At 44.0% G+C, this 22,351-nt stretch overlaps 1 protein-coding gene across 1 annotated transcript in view; it reads right to left on the bottom strand.

Moving 5' to 3' along the window:
* DAB2IP (DAB2 interacting protein) overlaps positions 1-22,351 on the bottom strand; it is a 166,087-nt gene that overhangs the window by 101,193 nt on the left and 42,543 nt on the right. Inside the window, exon 3 of the mRNA XM_075716380.1 lies at positions 17,561-17,679. Coding sequence (XP_075572495.1) covers positions 17,561-17,679 — 119 coding nt within the window. The remainder of the gene's footprint in view (positions 1-17,560; positions 17,680-22,351) is intronic.

The raw sequence follows: 22,351 nt of genomic DNA, 5'->3' as shown, positions 1-22,351 counted from the left end.
GCCAACATATTTCCGTCTTATTCAGAAAGCTGTTTGTCCCTTAATAGGGCACATTTTCCAACTAGCTTTGTTGTTCTGCAAATTATGGGCTATAAAGAATTAATGGCTGAATATAAATCAATTTAGTTCACTGAGAGAGTATGTGTTTTATGTGGTAGAGCTTTTCAAAGAAAAGTAATTAGTTGATTTGGCATTTTAATCTTCAGAAAAATAAAGCAGCTATTTTTCTGCTAAGAGGATGTGTTCGAACACATAAACATACGCTGTATTTTCTGAAACTATATTAAGAAATGTTATTTATCGGCTAGATGTGGCATAGCTGATAGTTATTCCTATTGTCTCAAGAAGATTCTTTGCGATCAAGATTTCACCACAGCGACCTGTGTTTTACTTTTCCAAGGGCCTGAGCAGAGGCTTTAGAAAAGCCAGATAGGTCCCTAGGTCCACGTCTCTCCCAGGCAGGTTGCTCCCAGGGACTGTTACAAGGCGATGGAACAAATGGGATGGAGGTCACTGATTCAGCCCTGACCGCGGCTGCAGGCAGCATGGTGGGTGCATGCAGCAGCTGTTGCACAGCCTGCGAGAACCGTCGGAGGGTCTGGGACCCGCTTCACCGAAGGGGTGCCCACGTGGTCACCCACAGCTGCGCCGCGGCCGTCCCAGCAGCAGGGCTAATGGCCGCGAGCGAGGCCGGGCACGAGGGGCTGCAGCCGGGCAGGTCCGCCCTGGCCAGCCCGCGCCGCGGCGGCGGCCGGTTCCTCCACTGGAGGAGCAAATACATACCAGGGAAACCAAAATACTTTCTGCTGCCTGTGTCTGAGGAACAACCAACCTCGTTCTACACTTGAGAGCCTGAGGGAGCTCAGACAGACCGTGCAGGATGATTCAGAGGCACCGACCCACCTCCTGGGGACTGTTGTGGAAGATGCCAGCGCTTTGCAATTTGTTTTCCTCCCTACTTGCAGTGTGAATATCTGAAGCCGAAAGGCTGTTTTGTGCTTTGTGAGAGAATAAGCCTGTCCCACTGGTGGGTCTCATTTGCCCTTTCTATGTCCGTGTCATAAAAAAAAAAAAATTCCACCTTACTCCATTTGTTGAATTTCACACATTAACACCCTGGCTGTGTTTAGCAGAGACAAACCAAAGCTAGCTTGCAAGACGTTTGAGTTTGCTTTCCCCCTACTCCCCACTAACGACTCATTTAACAGCAGCACAGCAATTAGAAAATCGATATTCCATTCAGACACGAACGCTTCGTCTAGAGCATTACTTAAGAAACGTCTCTTGCAGCCTCATCTTTGCCTGGACAAAGGATAAGGCAGAAAGGACACTCTGGCGTTAGGTTATCTGATTGATTTAAGATGATTTCTCTTAAGACCCACACGGTATTTGCAAAATGTTTCAGGCTGGGTATAGCCAGTGTGGGTATGACATTCTACTAATAAGCACCTCTGTGCCAGGGAGCGTGCATATAAATACAGTTGCAGAGAAATGCAAGCTTGCTTTATTGTTTAATATCATACCACCCACCTGAATAAAACAGAGCCTGACACATGTCATAAGGAATTACTCTAAGAATGCAAGGCCCTTAGGCATTGAAGCCCCATTTGTATTCCGGTCGTATTAACCAAAAATAAAATAAATAAGTAACAATCACATCTTTGCTATGAAAGGATTTTCCAGCCATTCAAGCGCTTACTACATTGCTGTTACGAGCTCCCTTACTGGAAATGCAAGGGCAGCAAAGGGGAAGAAAAGCAGAGACAAAGCGAATAGCAGAAATCACAACGGAGAAATTATTCTGATTTGCTGCATTTGAGTTTGTCCTGGAAGACTACAGCGCTCGCCCAGCACAGCCTCGCACGCTCCCGCCCCAGTCCCCGGTCGGACGCCGCACAGCAGCCCCGCCGTCTTCCCTGAATTCTATAATTAGTATCAGTGATTATTCAAGCAGGACTCAGAACACTGCCCATCTGCAGAGTCCGGAGTGGGAGCAGTCTGTTTTATTTTCATGTTATTTAAAATAAGAGCTGTAATTGCCAGTTGTTGTTGTGGAAAACCACTCCCTTGCATGCGGACAAGCAAGGATGGTAAGACACTGCGGACTCAGGGAAAGTCACCAGCTTTCTGAGTCATTAGCGAGAGTGGCAACAGCAAAAATTCCCGAAGCTCAGAGCAAAACCAGCCACATTCTTTCCCACCTTCTCCAGAAAACTGAAAATCAGATATATGTGTTGCTAAATTAAGTAGCAGGAGTTCCTTTCGCGGGGAGCACTAGCGATGAAAGCTGTACAACGCAGGCTTCCCTAATCCATCCCACATACTAATTCCCCGGTTTGTTTGCATGGGTATGTGCGTGTTGTGTAAGCCGTAATTATGCAATCTCACAATTTACCATTGAGCAGATTCTCAGCTTGTTACAGCTCAGCAACAGACAGCAGCTTATGACCACGACGAAAAGGCTGGATTTTTTCTGCAAACTTACTGACATGGAATAATGCGACCTCTTGTACCACGGAAAAGGGCAGTGCAAAGATGAGCTCCAGGAAAAGGGGCCGCTGCTGACACAAATTGCTAGCAATGTGCTCGGATCTCTTTCTAGTTAATGCAAAATTAAGCTGACCATGGGAGCGACACGTAGAACCTTTAAAATAGGTCTGTGACGAGGTTGCTATGAATTGGATGCCATGACACAGAAAAATTGGAGCTCTGACCTCCGAAGCAGCACAACAAACAACTACACAGAGCTAGACACCTGAACTGAGATAAAACATTTTCCAGTGTACTTTTTGATACAAATGGTAGATAAAATCACTGGACAAAATAGCCCATCCTAAGTAATTGTCACAAACTGCTGAATTGGACTTTTTTTTTTTTTTGGTCAGGTGATTAGTCCTCAAATTATTTTTCAACAAAAAAAAAAAAAGAAGAATTCTCAATAGATTTTTCAGGTGAGACAAAATGAGTGTAATTTTTAAGGTTTACAAATAGTTGTAAACAGTGGTCAGATTACAGGAACAGCCGCAATGCCCATTCACAATATATATTAGAGTAAGTATAAGAATTTACTAATCACTGTTTCAAACAGTTGGCCTGCCCTAATCTCCACAGAGGTATACAAGGGGGTTTGAAGATCTATTTATGTCTAACTCGATTATAAGGATGAACACAGTTAGGAGGAGTCAATTTCTCCAATGTGTTTTCCTGATACCAAGTAGTGTTATGCTTTATGTACCAAATACCAATAGCACAAATCAAATTTAATCCTGCATTCTTTATGTACTGACATTTATAGAAAGAAAAAAAAACGTCAGAGGAAGAAAAGTGTCCGGAAAAGCTGCTCAGAGGTGAATGATGCTTCTTCAGCTTATTGGTGACAAGGTCTGTGGTTTTAATGCAGAGAAAATAAAAATGCCAGAGATGCAGGTGATAGTGCACTCACCCTATTCTGAAAATACTGACACGTTGCTCTAGCCTGTAACTTCTTGGAGTCAGAAGCAAGAATGCCACGTGCTGATCTGGAACAAAGTAGGATAACGGGCTGGGTGAAATTAGGGAGCGTGGAATGATCATCTTAAATGTTTAAGGGAATTTGATACTTCCAAACCCTTCAGACATATGATTGGGTTGGTGGAATTATTTAGGTCAAGTTCTGTTTTGCATTTTAATTTAAAAAAAAAAAAAATCTAACCTCAGTTTCAGAACACCAAGGCCAGGACAGTTAGCCCAGGAAATTACTGATGAGTCTTCAAACCACAGGCAGTGGTGTAGGACTAAAGCAATTACGAGTTACCATTCGGTTGCCTGAAACCAGCCCGGTGACCTGAGCCCAAATCTCAGCAGCGGGTGCCTAATCCTCGCAGAGCCGCCGACCCAGCTCCCAGGAACGGACCGTCTCCCCGGGACACGCGCGGACTGAACGAGCAGTGGGGGCCAAACCAGCCCCATTGCATTCGCAGAGGGCTCCGTGGTGGGGGTTCAAGGCGTGTTGTCTGGGAGGCGGCGGAAAAGCTGCCATCACCACATATGCTATACCTGTTGTGAAGGTAGAGAGAGGAGATCCCCGAGCTGTCAGTCAGAGCTACATTCATAGAGGGGATTTTTTTCATTTCTCAAAGTTGTTATTGGAAAATGTCACTATTCATTGCCAAGAGTTCCCGTGATGCGGTAACTCTCATTACACCTAAGCCCTCTCAGCACAAAATAGCCACACACTGATAACTTGAATATATTTGCTGCAGCTGCTGTTCCATAGACTGCGCTCTTGTACAGTCAGGTTATTTTACATGCTTATTAGTCCCATTATTTTATATCTCATTCCTCTGTGTAATGCTGACTCTATATCACTTCATTTTAACGAAAGGATATGTTCCTCTGAGACAAGAAGGGATGCAGAGTCTCAGGGATGGAAGGGGAGGGTGGAGTAAAGGCAGCAGGTCGTGTTGTGCCCGGGTGACGAAGGGCCCGGCGGTGCGGGAGCCCTGGAGCCTCTGCTCCCATGGGAGCCCCGGAGCCCCTGTCCCCACGGGAGCCCTGGAGCCTCTGCTCCCATGGGAGCCCCGGAGCCCCTGTCCCCACGGGAGCCCTGGAGCCTCTGCTCCCGTGGGAGCCCCAGAGCCCCTGTCCCCATGGGAGCCCTGGAGCCTCTGCCCCTGCTGCTGCTGCTCCTCCTGCTCTGGAGGGTCCCCTCAGAGGGCTCTGCCCTGGACGGGTGCTCCCAGGGAGCAGAGGTGAGAAGGAAGCGGGAGGGAGGCAGCCTGCACCCTCCTGGGTGCTAACGCGGAGCGCTGCTCAGAGGCAGCGCATCGTCCGTCTGCTAGAGACGTGGGGTTTGCTTGTGCCACGCCACTCCAGCGTGTCTGCAATGCCACCGAGCCGCGGCACCCGACGCAGACTCTTAGGCCACGGCACTAAGGTCCTCGACGCTCTTGCTCTCAGCCCTCAGCACCATTCCCACCAACGGCCTGACCAGCCTGGAGAGGGAGAAGGTGCCGATGGCTCACAGCCTGTGCTGCTGCACGCGTTGCTCGAACGCATATCCTTGTACTGCTCATTCAGTAACGCTACCTGCCGAACAGTCTTCCAGCAGCCAGCCAGCCCCTGTTTTCTCCCTCTTCCCCCACCCCAGGATTTCTCTTAGCGCCCCAGAAGTGCAAACTCTGGATGCTACCAAACTACCATCTTCATGTTTCTCACGTTTCAGTCTTTCTCGGTTGCAGCTCCCAGCTCCCCTAAGACACCTATCTTATAGATGCACAGAACATATATGCTGGTGCTTTCAAGAAAAACAGGTGTAGAAAAGGTGTTTCTTCCAATGGCGCACTAAGGTACATGTGCAATGCATTTATTAGGGAAAGCCTCAAGAAGTGATATCAACCGTGGAACACAGTCTAAGAGGAGTCCTTTAGCTGGAAAAGACAAGGAGAAACGACATGACAAATGTCACCTTAGCAAATTATCAGCAAATAACGCATGGTGAAATAAGAAATAAAGCGCCTGTTTCTGTTTACTGTCTTTTACTAAAATGGCCAAGGAATAGATAATAAAGATGAAAGATAACTAACAACAGATTAAAAAATGTTACTGATCTAAATTATGTATCACACAGCTCGCTGTGTCTGTGGAACTCATTGAGACAAGACGTAATTCAGAACAAAAACTTCACACGACTCAAACAGGATTATTATTTTTTAAGACAATGAAACTTTTTATAACATTCAGAAGAGATAACCGAGCTCTCGAGTCATGGAATAAGCCAACCGCGAACCGGCACCAGGCACCGGGCTCCCTGGGCCATCACTCCAACGTGCTCTTGTCATTCTCTTTTCTCACTCCCGGCTATCAAAACGTTTGCTCTAACTGAGGGGCAGGTGAAGGCTCTGCCTGTTGTGTGAGAGGGCTGGAACCACGGCTAAGAAAATGAGTGATAGCCTCAACATGAGTGACTTTATCTAAGGAGGGCAAGACACCCTGCCTCGGTTTATACAAAGAGAGAGCTTTCGATATAAAGGCATCAAGTAAGAAAACTTCTCTCATGTGCATGTCAGAACAGGTACAAGAGGGCCAGGATAATGAAAAAAAGACAAGTAATTCTATGCCCTTTTCTTGCGGGTTTCACTCAATGACCTGGAATTGCTTTACGAATACATGTCACAGAAGCTGCCAAAAGTCCTGGGAAGCATACAGAAGAATACAAAGATCATAATCCACATTTAAGAGCTGAGAGTTAAAAAAAGAAATCAAATGGAGAAGTCAGCTGACAATGTTTCCTAAGTTACATGCTCTGTTAGAACATGTTAAAACAGAATCAAAATTATTACCCACTCTGTAGGGCTCAAATGCCTGTGCAAATGAAGCCAGGAGTAACTAGTTAAAGAAAGAAGGATTGAGGAGATTAATATTAGCTAGACTTACTTCCCTAGGTGGCTCATAGAGCTTATAATAGAATAGGGATGCAAGAAAGCAATTAAAAGAACTAACTTAAATAGATCTCTAAGTGCTGAAGGTTTGCCAGCATATACCTCTAAATTCTGCAGTGCAACTGGGCCCCTTCCTCTAGGGACTTTCGAACAACCTTTCAGACATCAGGATAATTATTGCAAAGTGTGACCCAGACTGTGGTTACTGGTATAATCAAGAAAACCCCCTGAGGTTTCAACAGGAGACACAATCTCACCAGTGAAGCCGACTTTCAACTGTTGGCTAACATTTTTGTGATGACTAAACTTAAAATTACATTCTCTGCGACTGGGCGATGCACCCAGTGGGTTGGGGTTTACGTTGTCTGCTGCAGGACTGCTTACCCAGACAGGCTTTGGAATCCATTATGGATCTGCCACAACCGTAATCCCCAGAGAAGACTCCTGGCAAGGAGCACGCTCGAGGAGTTAGAAAGGGGAGAAGGCAGATAATGGCTGGAGAGAGATGATATCTAAATGCTCTTGTCATAAGGGTAGGATATGGCTAGTGAAGCGTTCCTGTTTTGGCAGACTGGGCACTACTGTCCCCTTGCAACATTTTCTAAGCAAAACTTGCTCCCCTGATGTTTCAGCTCCTCAAATTGACGGAGTGTTTTATCTCTTTGGGAACCTAAAGACTGTAGCGGATTCGCTAGTTTTGGGTGCACAGGGAACCTGCACTGCTGGGATATAAATCCTTGCTTGGTTCTAACACGCAATCTCCAATTTAAGCAAACAGGGAGTAAGGAAAGAAATGAAATACTAATTGCAATCCAAATTGCTCCGTCTTCTATCCACCCCCTGCCAACCCTCCTCCCTGCTCCCTAATCCATAAGGTCTGAGTGATGAGCAGTGAATAATTAATTCTGGGTGAGCTGAAGAAGTCTCATGCAGAGAGCCTCTGCAGATGCAATATCCAGTTCAGGAAACGCATGGCTAGCATCCGGCGGTTCCCCGTTGGTACCTCCGGATCTCCAGCACCCACCAAGGCGCTCCCATGCACGCAGCCTGGTGTCACTCCGCTAATGACACTTTGTTGGTCAAACCCTCTATCAGTAAAAGGTATCGTGAAACTGCCACAATAGAGGGTAACCGTGAACAGTGCCACGTCAGCGATTGAAACTATTAAGGTATAGCATTAAAGCAACCATTTCGGCATGTATGGGAAGAAATAAAAAATGCTGCACCATGGTTTTTAAACCATGCAAAGCCGATCTTCTGAAAGCACAAAAGTTAAAAGAGAGCTCACAAACAGCCAAATTTTATACCTCCGTCTCCTCCACTGATTCAGAATGTGAATGTGTAGGAGAAAAGATACAAATGTCTCTTCCCTTTACAGTAGTCCTAAGCCGAACCTCTTGATCTGAGTACCACCAAATTAAAGCAACTGGCAACTTGAATTCAAATTATCTTCTCACTGGGTTTTAGCAATAGCCAGGACTAAAATTGTTGGTACGTCACAAGGTAGCAAGAAACATTTTTTACTGTAATTGAAAACGCCAAACATCTCTCTCACACACACACGCACTCCAGACTCTTCATATTACAAATTCAAGAGAACGGGATAACTGAGAAGTCTCCAAAGCGTCTGTGTCTCACCCTGCACTAGTTGCAGAATTGGTCTTTCTGTGCCTGGAGGGAAATCCAGCGCGCGGCGTGATGGCTGATCAGGTAGCAGCGCGGGAGGCACGTTACCCCTCGCCAGGGAAATGTCACATCCCGGCTCACAAAGAGCCTGCCCTGCAGCCGGGATTCGCATCCCGACAGGACGGCGCTTGGCCTTCCTTAGTGCCCAGGAGGATTATGCCCGGGCAGCGGATAAACAACAGATTCCAAGATGAGCTGATAGCAGCCCTCAGCCTTGCATTTCAATTCTCAGAAGCAATGCATTTTTAAAAAATTTTGTTCTCACAAAAAAAGAGAAATTAATATGTAAGTCCTCCTCTCTTTCTCTCTCTGTATATATACATATCATTTAAAGTGTTACTATATAGCAACAAACACATCCATAACGGAACACATCTCCCCACACAGCAAGGATGGCAAAATATTAATTATTCAAGGTACATACAGCAGAGTTGTGTAAATCATTTGGTAACTACCCCTTTGCAGAGGGACTCCTGCGGGGAAGCAGCACTCAATGGTTCAAACAGGGGATGCGTGTAATCCCTCATGTGCCAGCAACGGAGCACGGGGCTATTGTACGGGGCGACATAATCCCAGAGACATTTGTAAACGCGAGCGAAGGGGACAGTCTGATATAATACCTATGGCTTTACAATTACTAATACATTTACATCATTTTTTGAATGAATGCCACCCTCCTGCACGCTATCAATCACGCACAATGCACGCCACATCCCTTTCTCGTATAATTACTTACATAACACATGTGGATTAAAGCTAAATTCATATTTCTGGCTTTGATTCAAATCAGTTAAGTATTTTTAAACAAATTGCATTTTAATTCTAGCTAAAATGCACTGGTTTAATTCAATTAAAATCAGTTCTTGCTTCTTTTTGTCACACCTGACCTGGATTTTCCTGAAGAGGACCTAAGTGCGACATTCTGTAGTTGTACTGAAGATTAAAGTTATAAACACTGCCAACCAGATAAACAAGATCACAATATCAGTTTCATAAGAAGATATCCATACGTGAACAATCTACTTGAAATCTCCCTAATAATCATTTAAGAAGAGGCTCCATATCGTAAGGTATTATTAAAGAGTATGGTAAGGAGGAAGGACAGAGGAGCGTATTTTTCCTCAGTCTGTTTTTTTCTTCCCTCCCAGCTGATGGATGAACTTGACATAGTTATTTTATATTCACAAGTCTTGAACATCATTATATCCAGTGCTCTGTACAACTAACTGCCAGCAGTGAGCTCAGCGCGCAGGCTGCCTCCAGCTACAATCAACGGATTTCTGTGCACGACCACTGCAATACGAAATTGGATAACAAGATATACATGTCAAACATCGGCGTTTCCCAGCTCTCTGAACAAAGGCTTGAAAACCTTGCCCACCTCACTTGTTGTGTGTTCACTCAGAACTCTGTCTCTGCCCCTCACGCAGATTTTCCAATCAAGGTTTTGCAGTTTCGATAAACAGGAGTGAAACTTGTTTTTAAACATTTTCTCCTTCCAACAGAGAAAGACATCTATTGCTAATACTAATTGCCAGTAGAAATGACACAGTAGAGGACAGAAAAAATTTGATCCATCAAGCAATGCACCTCTCCTATGAGATGGGAAATTCCATTTTGAAAGATGGAAAACCGAGGCAGATGCCGGGTACGTATCCCTCCCCTGTGCCTACACAGCGCTAGGGGCCGAAACTGGGAGTGCAGTTTGACATTATATCTCATTAAATGCAACTGCACGCTGCCATTGATAGGAAAAGTCCTTTTTCTGCCATCTTCCTGTTACTCTGCAGTTGCATGAGTTGGTTCAGTGCCCTAATCAAACAGAAAATCACTCCCCTAAATAATAATTTCCCTTTGAATCAACTCGCTGACCTTCCTAAGATTGCGTGATTGCAAGGGGAACACGTGGCCAGGAGACAGTGGGCTGGGGAAAGCAAGACTGCTCCTCTTAGTTCAAAAGTAATGTTTTCATCATGAGCAGTTTTCATTGTGTGCCAGAATGTTTAAGCCTGGGGTAGAAGTATCTTGAGTTTTTATTGTAAACAAATAATAATTAAAAAAGCAGAGGAGTCTAGAACTAACAGAAGGCATCTTCTGGTATAAAAGCTGTAGTGATGGCATTTTCTTTCTCTTTTTTTTCATTGACTTTATTGACATGAAGAGCAATGGTAATGTAATTGCACTGAAATTCATGCACATGAAAATCTCACCAGGGCAAAGTCAGAATAAATGGTCTGCTTGGAAACAAAATGTTAATGCAAGGGAGTAGCGGTGTCTGTCTTCGATCTGAAGAATATCAAGACACCATCAGCCACAATGTAACTTGACTGTCACCCTCGCTCAGAGTCTTTTCTGAAAGAATACAAACAGAACTATCTGCTTGTAACCCTGAGGTGTACACTGATGCACCACAACATCACGTCTGCCAGGCAATGGCCAAATGAGTCAATAATATGTATTCAGACTGGGAGAACAGTAAAATGAAAAGAAAGCAGCCTTCTATCCATTAATCAACCTGATCTTCCTCTGCAGAAACAATGCCTTCCGATTGTTGGCATTTACCAAACATTCTTCAAATGCTAACCATCTGCAGCTGTAATACAATGCTTTGATTACAAACGTCAAAAAGAGCATAAAATTAACTTCTCCTTATTTAGCAGGTTTAGAGAAATGTGGCTTCATGCTACACTAATTCAGTGCCCTCAGTATGAAAACTCCCCATTATGATGTCTCGTCAAATTAGAGCCAACGATACAACGATGTCATCTCTATCCTCACACAACACTATATTTTGTAATTAAGCAGGACAGTGAAACAATGGTCTTGCTTATAGAGAAAAGGTCAGGAATGCAAAACATATTTTTGCAAGCTAATTGTAAGATGCATGAAGCCAATTATCCCAGTAGCACTGCATATGCCTAAGCAGGAAGGATTTTATAATTTTGCTACATGACTCCAAGTCGAGTCAAAGCGCAAGCTGTACCCTGTGGGGCACTGCGCTGTTTCTTTGGACTGTTAGGAAACTGGGAAGCGGAGAAACGTGAAGAAGGCTATTAAAATAATTCCAGCCTCTTAGCCCTTCCCTTGACATTTTACTGTGGCTTGAAAAATTTCTAGGAATTAATATAGTCTTTTACTGAAAGATATTAGACATGACCTCCCTGTTCCATTAGGAAGTTAGTTTGAATATGTAGGATAAGGGGAAGCGTTTATGTATGTCTTCGAGAATGTCGAATACGTTTACCTCAGGTAGCCTCAGATACAAATCACAGACTCACGTGCCTGTGCACAAGCCAGTTTAACAGGAGGAATAGTTGAGACCTTGCTGTTGTCTTGGGAGATGCCGAAAGGCACCACATTATGTTCAGTCCGTCTCTGCCCCTCTTGGGGTTATTAAATGGCTTTAGCCACGAGGAGCAGCATATTGCTGAGTGGGGCTTTATAACAAATATTTCTACATCCATGGGCCGGTGCCATTGATCTGCAACCTTCCAGATTTACCAGGAGTTCTACTCCCTTTAATCAAGAAAATGTAATGCAAAGAACACCGACCGGGGAAGGGCTTGAGCTTTGCCGAGCCTCCGCTGTCACTGCCGGGGCCGCGCTCCTGCGCTAACTGCCCCTGTCATCAGCCATTAACTGCAGCATCAGCCTGACTGTGAAGGGGAATAAATGCCACTCTTAACCCAATGGAAACCCAAACCACGTCTATGAGGGAACTATACATTATTTTTACAAAGCAGAGTATTAGTCTTTCTTCCCTAGAAAGGATTTCTCTGTGTCAATGCCTCCCAAAAAACCCCTCCAAAATCACCTCTTTCCATTAAGCGCATTATCCTTTTATAGATATTTGAATACCAGTTTCCAAACTTCCTAACACTGTGAGAAGAAGATGAGGAACATAACAGTTTCTGGGGAGAACCGCTAATTCCCTCCTGCATCTCTCCTTCAAAGCAGTTCTCTCTCATTTTACTCCAGCCTCCTAATGCAGCCATTAATTAGAGATCAGTAATTACCTTTCTGGTTCAAGCAATATTTTGCAAAGGAACCCCATTAAAAGGCTGATTTGCATATTCCAGGACAAAGTAGCCTTGATATAAACGCAGGTTTCTATCTCTCAATCCTGAGACTGCCCTTGAATCTCTAAGCTGCCTACATTTGTTCCCTGACGGCGGGGGGAGCGGGAGCAGACATTACCCACTGCACCGGAAAGCAGGCATCCTTACCTGCTGGATGCTCCCCTTCCTGCCTTTGCAAGATGTTTTATTTTGCATTTCAGTTATTGTTGACACTGCCAAATGGTCTCCCTATACAAACTCAGCAGACTTCCCTCAAAATATTTTCATTATCATGAAAACCTGAGGCCCCTGTGCTGTACTTAACACGCCGTTAGTGTCACCCTTCACTGTGCACCTAGTATTATAAGTCTTGGTACTCAGAAAGCTTCACTGGCTAATGCCATTTAAATAAGGAGGCAGAAGAGAAAGCAAGCTCTCTGGCACTTGTTCACACAGATCTGAAAGCCCCTCACGCGCTCTGGGGTCCGCCCATGTCCCGGTCCTGCAGGATAAGTCATTCCTCTTTCCAAAGGAAACGGTGACTTCGTCGTCCTTTGTAATGCAGCGCTCACCACATGCTCCTCAAACTCCACCAATTTCATCATGCCTAAAAGTATTTGGCATATCAAGTTTGTTGGGAATAAACAAATGATAATTAGATCTAAAAAGAACTCACAGACTAAGTTTACTACAAGAGTGCAGGCGTTCATAAGTTATCGATGCTCTCCTATTGCATCAAAATAAGCTTTATGAACATTTGAAAACCCATAGAGCAGACTGCATAAGCACTAGATTAGGAATTAAATGCACTGCGGTACATGACTGGTACACTTCCTCTTCCCTCTGTGGGTTATAAGCAAAAATTTTTGATGGGATTAAAAAAAACCCCAAGTAGTTTAAAGAGGAAGTCGCAGTAGTGCGAGTCGTTGCTGTTATTAATGCACGGCAGTACCCCTTCCAAGGCTGAGGCTCATTTAACAATCAACCATATGCTCAGACTTTTGTAGTGCCAAGAAAAAGCTTAAATAGAATGTTATCTTCTGGAATTATGAAAAAAAACCCTTGCAAAATAATCACAAATGTTAGTAATTGAGAGTCCCTTAGCACTAAATGGCTTCTAGGTGCACTGAGGAAAAGTCTCCCTAGAACGATCAACTCGGGGCTTGCATCGGACTACGGAGTTACACAGAGTACCTGTTTTCCACCAAATCAAGACAGTTTGAAGGCATTTGTCCCATGAAGCGTTCCTGTGTCCCTGCCCTCTCAGTGCTGGTGTAAAATCACGGCAGCCTTTGCCAGTTTCAGAGGAGAAGGGACCAAGTTCATGTATTTAGATTAAAAAAAAAAACCCACCACCCATATAAACCTACTTTCTAAATTCCTGACAAACTGTCAGAAATTATTTTTAAAAGATCACTGTAACAAAGGGACAGCAGTGACTGAAAAGGCCACTACAACAAGAAAGCAATCAGAAATGCACAACAATATAACAACAATTATAACAACAATAATTAACAACTGCAGCAGAATACCCTTCTCTCAGTTCTCTGGCTCTACTCTCTGTGCCCAAAGCCCAACCCAGAAACTTTCTCCATCACAGATTTTGTAGGAGAAATGTGGGTCCAATTAAGAAAAATCCATCTGCCAAATGCTTGATTTGTGGCTGATTCCAGAGAGGCTGCTACAAAGACAAACATTCAGCACTCCATGATAAAAACTTTGTTAGCTGCTGTAATAAATCAGGATGCAGGAGACATTGTTAGCAAAAAGCCACTTTAACGGAACCCTTTTTAGCTCTAACAAGCAATCTGACCAGCCAACAAATTGAAAGGAGCACTCGTTCCACAATCCTCCTTTAAATCTCACATTTATATAAACCGATTGTAGCAAAGAAACGCACCTCTCATACAGAATATAGTTATACTTTGTATGATTTTGCTTCTCTTATTCACAGTCAGTAATTTTATTACTGTTACTGTAACAGGACTCCTAGAGAAAAATCAGTATGCAAAAGACTGGCAAAATTTGGCCAACTACATCAACATGAACCCCACAGTAATTTACTGAAGTTAGTGCAAATCCCTTATTCCACATTTTATTTTCAAAGAAAAGGTGTCTTCTCAGTCAATGTAAAATCCAATACCATGAGAACCAACCATGTTTTTTCTACAAACACATGTTCTGCTTGACTGTAATCAGTGCATTTTTCTAACGCACCACTTTGAGCAATTCCTCGGATGTTCTCTATAGAGAAAAAAATGGTTGGCCAAGGTTTTACTAAACCAGAATTCTCCAAGTTTTCATAGTTGCTCCGAACACACACACACACACACACGCCACGGCAGAAGTGCAGACAGCTGCCCGGCAAGGGACGTGGGGCCCTGGTAGATGGCACGGCAACTCGACAAAGAAACCCCCCCATTTCAGAGCTGTCAGCTCCTCCCCAGGACGCAGCAACCACGCTTTGTACGAGCAGCTCCGCAAGACTCTGCTGGAAACCTGGCTGTTCTCTTTGTGCCAGCGCAAGGTAGGAAAACCAGACTCCACTGGCACAGAAGGAACAAGGCGATTCTGAACCAATGCCAGTGAGACAGTCTGTGACTTTTGCGATGTTTAATGTTATTTCCTTGTTTTCCTTCGTTACAAAACTGACACTCTACAAATTTCTCACTATTGTAGGAGGTAACAATTTTCCATTTTAAATTTGCATGATGTATTTAAATGCCTGCATTAATCAAACGCAGGATAAAAAGCATAGATATGTTTGTTTATATTCTCTTCTCTGCTCTACATACATGCCACGACCACCTAGTTAGCCCTCTGTACATGTATGTGCTCATTTCATATATTCATACGCATCTGCTGCACGTAGCAGGATAAACAGGACATGCAAGAAAAGGAAAAATCAAGAAACGAAGAGGCATGACACAATACCAATTTAGATACACAGAAGCCAAGTAACAGAATCATTTATGATCCGCTATAGCTCAGTATTTCAACCCAGAGTGTTCTGACTGCATTTATTGCACTATTCATTTTTGCTATGGCATCTCCCGCAAAAATTCTACAAAGCTCCAGAACAGAACGCTGTTATAATGGTTACTTCCATCAGCAAAGGAGCAGTTTGCGAACAATCCGCTTGGATACAAGATGGAGTCAAGAATCAAATATTTAAGAGGCAAATATTCCAATACCAGATGCTTCTTTGAAACAGTTCTTGCATTCCAAGAAAGACAAGGGAGCACAGCAGAAAATGCACGAGAGTGATCTAAAAGACTCAAGCCCTTTCATATACAGAAGTGAGTGCGTTGTGCATTTTAGCAGATGTGGATGGGAACGTTCAGGAAGATAAAATTATCTTCCGTAACCAAAACCTCGATGCATGACAGAGAAGCCCAGCTGCTGCTTTTCTTTCACTTCTCCGAGAGCAACAGTACGTAAGGCCAAGATCTTCTGCAGAAGGATGCTTGCTTACATTATAGATCTGACACTACTATGACAGCTAGGGGACTAAACGCTTGCTGTCAAAAGCTACCGAGCGTCAGACAGTTTCCCCCAGATCAGGGCATGCCTATGTAGCATAGATGAAGTGTATTTCTGAGTGATACCTGCCTAATTTTAGCCTTTCATTTTTCGTTTCTAAATACTCATATAAGCAAATCCCCGGGTTTTATTGAAAGCTGCCAAATGCTACCTCTCCTCTAACACACCCTTTAAGCTCTACACTGAAAAAACACTACAGCCACTCGCTGAATCTCTTTAAAGAAAAGTTGCAGTAAATCTGGCTCGGTCTGAAAGGACGCTGCCCAGCGAGCTCCAGGGCTCTTGCGCTGGGAGGACAGGGAAATTACAAAGCTTAATTTGGGAAAATGGCTTTGGCTGCGGGGCTGGCAGAAACAGTTAATTCCCATGTCCTACACTGCCACTTCACAGAAAGAAACAAAACTCACCTAGGTAGAAAGAAAACATTGCCTAATTTGCCTGTTCTTTGAGTGAAGCCGCAGCGCTGTAGGCAGATTCCCGGCCGCCTGGCTACACTCGCTCGTCTTCCATATGGAACACAGTGCCCTACTTCGAGCGTTTGTGAAAACTGCAGCACAGGAATCAAATCAACTCTGTCTTCCCAGATAGTAACCCCTGAAATATTACTCTGCACTGACCAGCACAATCCTTTTACTTGCAGAATCCAGAACAAAAAAGCTTAAGAGGCTGTAATAGGTCAGGTAAGGAAAAATTGACAATTGTCATTTGCGGGCTTCAGCAATTCACGGCCCCTCCAGTGAATGAGCAAGTATAGCTAAAACAAAGTAAAAGTTGTCATTGCTTTTAAAAGCGAAGCATTTACTCAATGGATTCTAAAGTACCCTCTTCATATTTTAAAATGCCACTGCTACAAAATGGTTACATCAGAGTACATCCAATTTGGCGTATTTTTCAGACATAGACTTTTCTTGGCACTTCAATACTTCTGTGTCATTCCCCAAAATGATTCACGAAAGGTTGAAAGATCTTCCTTTTGGAAGCAAACCACTAGTTTGTTTCTGTGGTTGGTAATGCAGTCTGTCTTACCCAGCCATGACCTTGATCTGCATGTGAATTTACACATATATTTACCTGGAATGTACGTCTGTCTGATGCATACACTGACATAAATCTCCATGTACATAAATACACACAAATCCACTAAAGGGCTACTTTACTTTCTAACTGAGCTGAAGAAGAAAACCAAGGTCTCATTTCCCCTTTATTTTGCTTGCAGTTTGCTCCAATACTGGCCATCCCACGTCAAATGCTTCCTCTGATCCATCTGCACATTCCCTGCAACACATCCCTCCTGGACTGAAAGATCCTGTCATGGCTCAGCCAGAAAAAGCAGCTTCGGCCACATGCCGAGAATCCATCTCAGGATAATGACGGCAGTCAACAGCTATGCTGAAGATGTATGTGCGTGCGAGGGGGAGAGAGGGATTTGGGGAGGTGGTGGCTGTCATTGTTCTATGTTACTGTTCATACAACGCGTAACCCAGTAATGTTCAGCGTAGTCCAGTGTGTGAACATTCCTCCCTCCCTCCCTCACCTGCATCAGTCGGCTCTGGCTGCTGCATCTATGTGCTATTTATATGCTGGTGCACCAACTTAGGATTTATTGGGGAGAAGAAAGCAGAGCAGTCAGGCTTCTCCGTACACGTTATTTAACCTAAAAAGGCAGGGCTTGCACCATATACTCGCCAACACATTAAAATTACCCCTCTTGCAATTAAGCAAGTCCACTTCTGTCACAGATGTGGCCCTTGCTCTGAGCGAGATAAGCAAGATATTACCAAGACCTGGAGAAATTGATACCCTCATGCTGTCTCACACACCCTCCTCCCCACCCTCCGAGAAATGTCCCCTTACCTTTCATTGTCCACACTCCTGAAGCCAGGTAAAATGTGCCGGAAGCTGCTGTTCCTATCAAGCTTCGGTTGGCTCTTTGTCCTTTTGATGGAGCCTTTAAGCCGACGGCTGAGGAACCCCTGTGGGGTGAGACAAGAATACTAAATTACAACAAAAAAGGGAGAAAGAGAGAGCGAGCCCTCAACCTGCTCTCTTGCACCGAGCGCAGCCAGGCAAATTGTTCTCTCCAGCTCCCTTCATGCACGGCTGCCGGCAGCGCTGCTCCTCGCCGTCAGCCCGGCTCCCCAGCTCGCAGCCAACATCTGCTCCCAGCGCTCGCCGAGGCCAGGGCGCTGCGTCGGCGCGAGACTCCCCGAAGCCTCCGTTACCCTGGCAACCATCAGCTCACATAAAAATACTGTCTGAAAGACAAGACTAGCACATTGCAACTCCTGACGGGAGGAGAGGCTGCGACGCGGGGCTCCGGCTGGCCCAGCCTGGCCAGGCTGGCAGCCCCATCTCGCAGGCACGGGCAGAAGACACCACCCACTCACCAGCGGCCAGGAGACAGGCAAGAACTTAATTACCTGATCGAAACCCCCCAGATTTTCAGCCATGGCTGGCAGAATTGGACTCAGGTGGCTTAGCTACATGTAAAAATATCCTGTAAAGCATGCACAACCACAGCATATGGACTCAGCAGCTATATGCACTACCTTTACAGAAGAAAGAGACCCTTGCACTGAACGCTCAGCGCCTTCTCCGCTGTGCCTCCTCCCTCACGAAACATAAGTCACGGCTCCTGTAGTGCTCCACGGCAAAGCCAGCACTAAACGTTTTAATAGCAAAGCTTCTAATGTGTTATTTGCTTATTGTTAGGAGTTAATGTTCTACATAATCTGAGCATTACATTTAATCTCTTGGCTAAATAAGGCAATAAAAGTATAATACTACTGTGGTGTCCAGCACTTACGGCATCTGAGAATAGTCTTAGTGGGTCAAACACATTAGCTGGAGAAAGTGGGGTAGCATTTTAAAGAGAAGCCAAGATTTTGGGTGAAGCCTAAAGAAGCGTTCCTTTTACACACCATCATACCAAAGAAATAAATTAGCTAGGTATTAACAACTCGGCAAATCGCTGCACAACCGGAGGTTCTGCACACGCCGCTACCCTTCCCCATCCCCAGGAAAGGGGGTAAGATATCCGCTGGATCACGCACAGATTTTGACACGCATAAGGAAAGAAATGTGAGAAGAACGGGTATCTTTCCACTGGGTACTATGCCAGCATCCCAGACGTACCCACAGAGCGCTCCTCCGCTCCAGGCATGAGTCTCAGTAGTTTCTCCAGTCAACCTTAAGGAATGGATATAGGTCATGTAGCCTTTAGCAGCTCCCTTTTGTAAATTAATACCCTTTACATGTCTTGCAAGAAGATAATCACAGTCTAACATATCTAGCCTGTCATTTGTTCATGCTGTTTAAACGCTCCTTCCCCACCTAGGATATTCACGGGTCACATTATGTCTTTCTCAGGTTGCAAAATTTCCTGGGGCAGTCTGTGCGACTCTTGTTATGGAAGTGACTTTCCCGTTTGTAAGTGCATCAAGAATTTGAAACATCTAGATAACCAAAGGTGTTTCGCATTTATTAAGTGCCACTTTACTTACAAACAAGGTATGTAACATGCATTCATATGAACTGAATATTTCTCCGGGAGCTATTTGCATGATTGAAATGGGATGATGTGTCTAACACAGGTTATACGCTTCGCCATCTTACACAAAGCCAACGCATAAGATAACAAAGGCCTTTTCAAAAGTGTTTTGTCCATGAGAAATACTTTTAGAGAATTTTTTATAGCGTAGAGAAACATGACTGTGAAATTTGAGGATCTGCATTATCTAGAACATTGCTAAGATACTTCCCTCGGCACTCAGACCTTAGCCAGCCGCATACTCATGATACCGACATGCTATCAGCCTCATACTCTTGATATCAACTCTTCACGCGCTTGTTCTTCTGGCTAGATCAGGCCTCTGGTTGCCTGCTATGGAGACGAGCCAACATTCGCTGTGAAGGGAAAGATCAAAAATATGCAACTGGCCAATCATGCGGTATTTCCCTAAACGCCACTGGTGAGCAGTTTTTGCCCAGAAGCAAGGGATTGGACTTCCTTTATCACTGCCAGCCTAGCCACAAGTATGTCATCATATTATCAAGTCACTTCTTCAAATCCAGTAATAGCTTTGAACTCTGGACAGGGAATTGATAAGGAAAAAACCAAATCCTTGCTGCGGCAAATGATCACAGCTTTCTTTCACTACCTTATATTTCACATCTCGACAACTGTTAGATGATTCGTGCAGGATTTGGAAATTAGAATTTAGAGTTGCAGTAAGACATTACTTTCCTTCTGTTTCCCATTGTTTTTACAGTCATTGCTAGCAGAAGGAGATCACACTGTACCATTTTCAGTTTTCATTGCTAGCTTCCTTGGGAGAATGATATGGCAGAGATTTTAATGCTGATAAATTATGCTGCTACAGCAATACTTAGCACCTCTGTAGTGTGTGCCAGAGATCAGAAAGTCTAATGTGTGAATTACTACCTTCTGTAATTTTTAGATGGGGTAAGAAAAAAAGACAGAGGAGTTGGTCTCCATAAAGAGAAGAGAGAGAGAATCCGACCTGGGGTGTGACCGCCGTGCTTTCCTGGTGAGATCATAAGAACAGCATCCATTTCTTCTTCATTTATGACTTTAAACAACATTTGATTCTGATCTCCAGACAAATGAGGCTAATCCTACCCTATGAACATTGCCTACTCCTCTAGCCTTGCTGCATTCTTGTGAGTTCTAGTAATTAAAGTATTGCCCTTTATATTACATGTTCTTCATATGCTTTTAAGTTTATACTGAGAGCTGTCTAGGGCAGCCTTGTGTCTTCCTATGTGTGGGCAGCATTTACCACCAGTAAAAATATCTTAGAAAAGATTAAACTACTAATTTAGGAAGGTTTCATTCAGAAGAAGTTAATAGACTGTATGAAATGACAATAAATAGAATTCTGCAGAGCCCAAGAATCCCTTCAGAATTTGCCACAGCAGAAAACCGTGAGATGCCACAACCTGTGGTGCTGAGGGTCCTTACTTGAGCCTGGACTCAGGGCGGTGCAGAAGCACCCTGCCCACGCGGGGCCGGGGCACCCCTGCAGCGGTTAGCCCGGGTGCAGTGTGGCTGCATTGCTTGCACAACGTAACCGTCTTCTACCGTGCCGCATTGCGAGGCGTAGGCGCGTCAGCTCATTCGGAGCTCGTGCAGAACTTGCACGAATGAGAATAACGCTTCTGCTTCACTGAGTACAGATTTGTCTTTGTTTAGCCCAAACGACTTTTCAAGTTCTACTGGAACACAATGAAGCAAAACTTAGGTTAATATTAACTTCCTTTTAGGCAGTGGACATAAAGTAAATCATGAAATACGCTTTAAAATGTAAGCAGAGGTACTAACCGTATAAGTACATCCCTTGCACAGCCTAACTTCTTCAGAACAAGAGGAGATATTTTAGGGTCTTTAGAGTAGAGACAACTATTCCGGTCAAGACTACAGTACCACGCAAACCTGCACAGTCATATGGAAATTTGCCATCCATCAAAGCCCACAGAGGAGTGAGGCACAGAACTCAACTAGCCTAGCAAGAAAAAGACATACGGAGCTTGCACTGTGCAGTGATTTAATTTTTTTAAGTGCAAGGGCCTTGCTTTTCTTGTTTTGTTTCTGCAGTTTTGACTCTGACATCAAGTCAGGAATACAACTGCTCTAATCAAAAGAGCTGACTGAAGTTATAAGAAGTTATAATAAGACACAAAGAACGAAGGCAGAAAAACCCCCAAACAAATCCTTTTGAGGAATGGCTTAATCACAACCACTGCTACTTAAGCTATAACAGGACGGGCGCAATTCACAACAGGACAATTAAGTCTGCAGTGATTTCGGCTGTTTTTTCTTACATATTTGGACAAACCCCAAATCAGCATCATCTTGCTCCAGATGGAGGAAGGTGGGACTCTCATTTTAATTTTTCCTGCTTATCAATTTTGGCTTTTCCAATTACTATAGAACCTGGAAATAATCTGGTATTGTATTATAATATTTGAATATTTTTAATATTATAATACTTTTAAAGCATATGTGCAAACCCATCAGAACCGTATGACTTTGAGATGCAGAAACTGTGTACTTCCACACACCCTCGGCCAATGATAAGAAAACTGGAAAGAAGAGAGAAAAAGGGAGGGGTGCAAAACAGAGTAGACTATTAAAGACAGCAAAATCTCGAGCTCCTGTTTTATTAAAACTTAAAGTAATGATGCAAGTCTGGAACTGACTCCCACACCATTAATGTTCATTCGCAGTGATCCCACATGATAAAGTTTTAAAGGTAAAAGTCAGCACCATGGAAACACAATATATATGAAATTAAAAAAAAAAAAAATCAATAAATCAAGCTGGATGCATCAAGAGCAGCTTTCTTTGGAAGAGTCCTGGCAGCTCTCAGTATTTTCTAAGCACAACGAGCAAGGAAAACAGGGAGAGGGGCTGGCCAAACACACATGGGGCAAAGCGAAGAGCGTGGCGAGGGTCTGAACCACGGGGACTGGAGAGGGCTGGTCTAACAGGAACGCTGAAGAAAGAGGCAGAAGTCCTGGTTTATGCTCTTACCCAAAGACCACACAGAACAAACACTATAAAGACATATCACAGGAACTAGTGAACAGATGGGGTTATTTTTATAGTTCCTCCATATCTTT

This window comes from Pelecanus crispus, chromosome 9 (assembly GCF_030463565.1).
Source record: "Pelecanus crispus isolate bPelCri1 chromosome 9, bPelCri1.pri, whole genome shotgun sequence".
NCBI classification, from domain to species: Eukaryota; Metazoa; Chordata; class Aves; order Pelecaniformes; family Pelecanidae; genus Pelecanus; species Pelecanus crispus.
Note: the sequence above shows the minus strand (reverse complement) of the source record. Positions and strands in the feature narration are given on the sequence as shown.